Source organism: Lupinus angustifolius, chromosome LG20 (genome assembly GCF_001865875.1).
Source record: "Lupinus angustifolius cultivar Tanjil chromosome LG20, LupAngTanjil_v1.0, whole genome shotgun sequence".
NCBI classification, from domain to species: Eukaryota; Viridiplantae; Streptophyta; class Magnoliopsida; order Fabales; family Fabaceae; genus Lupinus; species Lupinus angustifolius.
This window is the reverse complement of record NC_032028.1, coordinates 9,407,458-9,414,345: the sequence shown is the minus strand read 5'-3', so window position 1 is coordinate 9,414,345 and position 6,888 is coordinate 9,407,458. Positions and strand designations below refer to the sequence as shown.

At 30.8% G+C, this 6,888-nt stretch overlaps 1 protein-coding gene across 1 annotated transcript; it reads right to left on the bottom strand.

The window, feature by feature from the left end:
* On the bottom strand, window positions 379–1,497 carry LOC109335474 (homeobox-leucine zipper protein HDG11-like). The gene is made up of 4 exons (XM_019571609.1): window positions 1,391–1,497; window positions 1,159–1,276; window positions 623–811; window positions 379–515 (listed from the first exon to the last, which is right to left on the bottom strand). The coding sequence occupies exons 1-4, from the start codon at window positions 1,495–1,497 to the stop codon at window positions 462–464; spliced, it is 468 nt and encodes a 155-aa protein (XP_019427154.1). The 3' UTR covers window positions 379–461.

Genomic DNA, 6,888 nt, shown 5'->3' with positions numbered 1-6,888 from the left:
TGCTTATTAGTGCAAGGCCATTCCTTTGAAGGTGGCCACATTAACTTGGACAACTATTTTTTTTAATATAAGGGGAAAATTTCAATAACAAGATATAAGGGATGCTAGCCTAAATACAAATTTAAAGTCAATTACAAACAATTGGCGTTTATAGGATACGAAATGCAAGATTTAGGATCAATACACACCTATATGCAAAATCATAAACAAAATGATCACTAATAGAATAAAACCAAGTCTAAAGCTGAATCTGAATCAAATTCACAATCTGAGTAAAACTAGTCTCTTTATCAAAGAAAACTACATTATTTTTCATAAGCCAAATTTGAAGAAACCATAAGAAGAGATAACATAACTGATGAAGTACATTGTACACTTCATTCAAATGTAGAGAATTCATCTCTATTGTTACATATGAAGCATATTATTTATATAAACCAAATAGAAAAAGACCATTCGCATTATACCCATGGTTTTCCGGTGTACATAGCTGCAATGTTGGATACCCTATCAAGCTGCAAAATTGAATTAATTTACACCATTATTTCAATTTCATTTCACACACCATCTTTATAAAATGATGTTCATAATATAACACAGGCATATAGTAATATATAATTACCTCTTCTTTGAGTTGGAGATTCTCTAATCTCATCCTTTGCACATCCATGAAAGAATCTCCATCAACAGTAACTGGACCACAATTAGGGCATATGCAATTTTTCAATGCCTCCTTTAAAGCAATGTTCTCACTTCTTATCTTGTCATTATTATCCCTTAGCTTGAAGATATCAAGTCTTTCACGCTGAACCTAAATTGTTTCATTGTTGTTATCAAAAAACAAAGACAAACTCGTTAGAACTATATACACTACATCTAAATCTAATCTTAGTCGAAAGAAAGAGCATATAACATAGTTATTAATTAATAATGCTGAGTTTATTCAAATGTAAAGTGACGTATTGGATTTGAAGGGACGAGTGAATGACCGGAAATAGAACCATTGTCTTAAGGTTTTGGTTCAAAAATGTTATTTCATTTATGGTCTTCACTCTTCTTATACCCTAGTATTTGGTGGTCGGAGGTTCACCTACTTTGTTCCAATAAATAAAACACAAAATAAAAATACCATGAATAGTCTTAAACTAAATATATTACCTTCATTTGATTCCTATGATTCTGAAACCAAAACTTAACCTGTTTAGGCGTAATACCTAGTTCTCTGCTTAATCGCATCCTCAGTTTTTCATCTGGATGTGGGTACTCCTTGAATATTCTGCAAAAAAACCATACCATATAATAAACATTTATCTTTCTTTTATTATATGTTTTATGCAAATGAAACTACACTTTATAATAATATAGAATGAAGAAATTTATATCAACTTACGATTGAAGCCTTTGAATCTGGCTTGGAGTATGGCGATGACAGTTCCTCTTCTTTGAACTAGAACCACCATCATGTTGGTGATCACGGTTTCCCTGAGTATACTCCATTTTTTTGGTGTGAGAAATAATTAATTGTGGAACTATGGGTGATCTTTTTATAAAATTTTAGAATTGAGAAAGATAAAAGAAATTGAAAAGAGAAAGAAATTAAAAACATATTTTTCTTTTATTTGTTGCCAAAACTAATGAATTGGTACATTGTTTTAGTTGAGGCCATTATTGGAAGAAAAAAATGAAATCCAACATTGAGAATATACTCAATTTTTCATAAGTAATTCATAGGATGAAAGATTGCATTAGTTTAAAAGCAGCACACAATTCATTCTTCCCCATAATAGCCAGCTATAGGAAAGAAATATTTTTTTCTTAGCTTTTTTCTGATATCATTTATTTTCCAATTGCCTTTCCCATATTATGAATTACACATAAAAACGTTTAATTATTTTCCAATTTTTGTATTTATTTTCATATTACTTTTTTTCTCATTTAATTTATTTTTCATTCTAATTTTCCTCATAATGCATTGTACACATAAAAAATAATTTAAGTACTTTACCTTTTTCTGCTTTTTACTTATTTTAACATTTTCCTTTTTCTTCTTTTTTCCTAGTCATTTTTCTTATTTGGTTTTATTTACAAATATGAATATAACTAATTGTTGTTTTTTTTTCGAGTGTGAAGTTTCATATTAGAAATGAGGAGAGAAATGAAAAAATTTAGAAGTAGAAAAGACCTATCGAACTAATTTGTTAAGGTTTTGGTTTAAGATGTGATGTCTCACTTGCGGCTCTTCACTATTCTCATATCCTGGTAACAATGGAACTCTCTAGTGGTTGAAGGTTCCCTGGTTACAGTCTAGTCTAACAAGTGGTATTTGAGCTGATGGTTCAGTTGAGATATGTGGACTTAAAAGAGGAGTGAACCTATAAGTGTATGGTACCCACACTTTTTTGGGTTTATTCAAGTGTGAGTCCCACATTGAATATTAAGGGAGAAGTAAAAAAATTTATAAGTGGAAAAAAGTTCATAGAACTTATGCACTAAGATTTTGGTTCAAGACGTGTTGTCTCATTTGCGGCTCTTCATTCTTCTCATACCCCAATAATAATAGAATTCTTCAATGATTGAAGGTTCTCTGGTCATAGTCTAGTCCAACAATAAAAGGAAAACTTATACATTTGTTCAAAATAATTTATTATTACACATCTGTCCCACATTTTGTGCCACTCCATGTGTCATGAGTTGTGATTAGTCAGAAAAAATATATTTAAGGTAAAATTTAATTATTAAGTATTTTTCTGACCAATCACAAACGCATGGCACATGGAGTGGCACAAAGTGTGGGACAACAAATGTGCTTCCGTGAAAATGAGAGAGAATACTGAGAATTTTAGGTGATCATCAGAATTTTTGCAACCTATCAGGAGAGGGGAACTTGAATATTTAAGGCATTGCAATTTAGTGGAACTCATCTTCTATGGAAGATCTTTATATTCTCTTCATTTTTTTGGTGACTTAGGAAATGAGTCACTAACTTATAGATGTGACTACTATTCACTTTAATATATCTATTTTGATTCATTAAAATATATTTATATTTATGCAATGATTTCTATAATTTATTCTTATTATTAGTGTTTGTTTTAGTTTGATTACTTAAAGCATGATTTTATATATTGAGTGTATTGCTAGAAATCATATGTTTGAGTCTGAACTAGAATATATCATTTAGTTAGTCAGGATAACATCCAAGTTTATTACAAATCACTTTTTAATTTTAATCATACAACGAATTGATGGTTGGAAAAATGAGTTATTGATTTTCTGATCAACGTACTATTATGTTGAGGAAACCAAAACATATTAATTCTTGTGAGTTATAATTCAAATATTGAAAGGTTGGATACCGACATTTAATTACAACGTTTTATATAAATATTTAACCTTTATTTTAGTTTATAGTTGTATAATTTCAAAATCAAAACTGTTTGTGAAAACGTTTTAACTTATAACCATAATTATTATTGAACTAACTAATATCACATAAATCTATATGGATACGAGAGTTCTTTAAACTTATTTATGACCATCTCATTTAATATTTTGATTGGTAGATTGTCTGGTTAACAACAAAAACACAACATATATGGTTTAGTTATAAAAAGCATGATTGTGTATATTTTGACATTCAAGTTTCGAGAAAGATACTTGCGTATATTGAAGACAAAATCTATCTTACAAAATCACATAATGACTATTTGAATGGATCGTAAGATCATATCTACTACTTCAAAAAAAAAACATATCTACCAAAACTCATCATATTAATATTTTTGGATTAACACGATACTAATCAATTCTTTATTTCAATGTTTTAAAATTCCGACAGGTCATCAAATTGGGTAAAACACAAGTTCATTGTTCACCTGTGGTTGAACATCTTTCAATTCATTTTTCAGGGGAACACATCTACTGTCCCATACTTTATGCCATTCCATGTACCATGAGTTTATGATTGGTCAGAAAAATATTTAATAATTAAATTTTAACTTCAATATATTTTTTCTGACTAATCATAAACCCATGGTACATGGAGTGGCACAAAGTATGGGACAGCAGATGTGTACCCATTTTTAGACCCTATTAAATCTTAAGATAACAAAAACAAATCAAAGATTTAGTTCCTACAAGTAATATTTATTGAGAAGAGCAATTAAGCATCTCAATATTATAAAACTCGAGTCATATATTAAACCGGAAGAGGACTCTTATTAGGTCTAATTGGTTAAACCGTATGGGTGTTTGTGATCAATTCAGATTGGTTTTTAGGCGAAAATCATTTAATCTAAACGCTTAGTTAACTTGCGGTTTGGTTAGGTGTGTTGATATTAAGATATGTGATTTAATTCGATTTAAATATTATATGTGGTTTCAGATCATTTTCATAAAAGATTGTCCCTCCACATATACTTTAATACTCTTAAGCATGACTAAAATATTAAGCCTAATATACTTTAAAGTGGCAAATTTGTGTACATTCATATTAATATTATCACAATAATATTTATATATACTATATAAAGACATAATGTCATAAGTCAAACAACCTTGTTCATAGCACATGTTAATATAAACACACAAATGACTATTGTATAAATGAAAAGATTATATTCATAGATGTTGTCATTAAAACAAAAAAGAAACAATTAGATTGGACAATTTGTCAAAAGAAATAGCATATCTATAGTGTAAATATTTTAGCTACATGTTGGAATATATTACTTAGCAATCACATATTTTATTAGTCATAGCAACGAACATTGCTAAATCTTTCATATGACTAATTAGTTGTTGAATTTGCATTCTAACTTGTTTAGAACATCCTGAACTAAAATTTTAAGTGTTAAACACTTATATGCACAATTTTGTTTGTGCATATTCTTAATAAGCCAAATTAATTTGGTCTGATTTATATCAGTCTTGTTCCTAGAGTATGAGCCAAAAACTAGACCTTACCGATTGGTTTTTAAAAAGTCAATCTAAATAGACTGACCATATATGCTTTTTGTAGTTTCAACTTATTTTAGATTGATTTTCAGTTTTATTTTTGTAGTTTCGACCATATATGCAATTTTTCACACTATGCACTTCATCTTAGTTGGAACATTACACACCCAAAGTCTTTTGAAGAAGACTTGTCCATTGCTTTCTTCCACCTTTTGTAGAGCTTGATAAGCATTCCTCACCGTGTATTGTCAGTTGTGTCATAAATCCAAATCCATGAGTCATCAATATGTTGTTTAGGTGTATAGTTGTGGAGGTGGCTTAGAAGCTATTCACATTTCTCTTCCTCCCAAGTGAACAATTTCCTTCTCCATCTCAATTTCCACGACCAAACCCCATTACTCCAAACACCCAAGGAATCAATAGTTGCCTCTTTCAATTTGTCTAATTGGAGTTTTATCCAGCCACCAACTTTAGATCATCTCTTTCAATTTGGATGGATTTGAAATTATTTTCCATAGCTATATGAAGGGCACTCTCATAACTGCTAATGTTTCACACATAACGAGATAATGAAAGATTTGAGCCACAAACTTTATTGTATCGACTGGTTCAACTAGAACAATACTGAGCCAGACCTACTAGTAACATTATAATTATTAGACCATCTACATACATGCAGATATTGGTGAAAACCGGTGAACTGGACAATTTTTTAAAATTGATCATGACATTGGAGAACGAGATTAACAAAAAGAATGAAATCGAAAAAGGAAAGAAAAGAAGAAGAAGACACGAAATAGTGGAAAATGAATTTTATTATTGAGTAATAATAGCTCTTTAATTGACTTAATTGAATTACAATGAAAAAGGGAAAGCCTATAAATAGCTAATGAATAACAACTATAACAAACTAGTTGTTATTCTTCCACTTGAACATGTGACAAATAAGAGAGAATACACATATGCATATATTGCTTGCAATACAAGTTAGTTGTTTCTGCACTAGGGGACCAAGTGCTTCTGGCCTTGATTTAGTGTCCTTGACTGATTTATGAAGAACTGATGCAATTGGCTCAATTTGCTCGAGATTGGCATGAATGGAGTTGCCTAACAAGTAAGAAGCCTTGTCTGCATATTTAGAGCTTTGGATGTTTGCATGTTCAATGGTTTGGCCAAGTTCTCTTGATATAGTCAGGACCAGTCTTGAGGCATTATTGTCTTGGCTTCGCCTAGCATCATCCTAGTCCCATGGTGCATCGAATTGATCAGGCTTTATAATGTAGGAATCTTCATTAGTGTGTTGTTTGTCATCATTTAGTTTTGATACCCCCCCCCCCTCCGAATGAATTACCTTATATACAGTAGGTCCTAGAGCCTTAGTTAGAACATCAGCTAATTGCAAGTGAGTGGGTACATGCAAAAGTTTTGGTAAGCCATTGCTGCACTTTACTCTTACTATATGACAATCTAATTCAATGTGGTTTGTCCTTTCATGAAAAACAGGATTAGAAGCAATATAAATATAGAATATTTATTATCACAATATATTAATGTTGGAAGAGAAAAATCATGTTGCAAATCTTGTAACAAATAGTTTAACCAAACAATCTCACAAGTAGTGAGGGCCATTGCCATGTACTCTACCTCACAAGAATCCCTAGAGATTGTTCTTTTCTTCTTTGATCTCCAAGAAATCAGGATTTGCCAAAATAGATGCAAAAACAAGTCACAAATCTCCTGGTATCAGGGCGTAAAACCCAATCACTATCACTATAAGCTTTGAGTTGAATATAAGAATTGGTAGAGAAAAACAAGCCTAAGGTAGGTGTACCCTTAATGTACCTAAGTATCCTTAAGGGAACATAATGATGACTGATTATAGGAGTGGCAATAAACTGAGCCAATTGGTTAACAGAAAATCTTATGTCAGGT

Excerpts from the sequence above, each read along its gene's own strand:
- LOC109335474 (XM_019571609.1), bottom strand. The coding sequence starts at position 1,497 with ATGGAGTATACTCAGGGAAACCGTGATCACCAACATGATGGTGGTTCT. Across the intron at positions 812-1,158 it reads ATCATAGGAATCAAATGAAG|GTTCAGCGTGAAAGACTTGA; the intron begins GTAATATATTTA and ends GAAACAATTTAG. Across the intron at positions 516-622 it reads ATCTCCAACTCAAAGAAGAG|CTTGATAGGGTATCCAACAT; the intron begins GTAATTATATAT and ends TCAATTTTGCAG.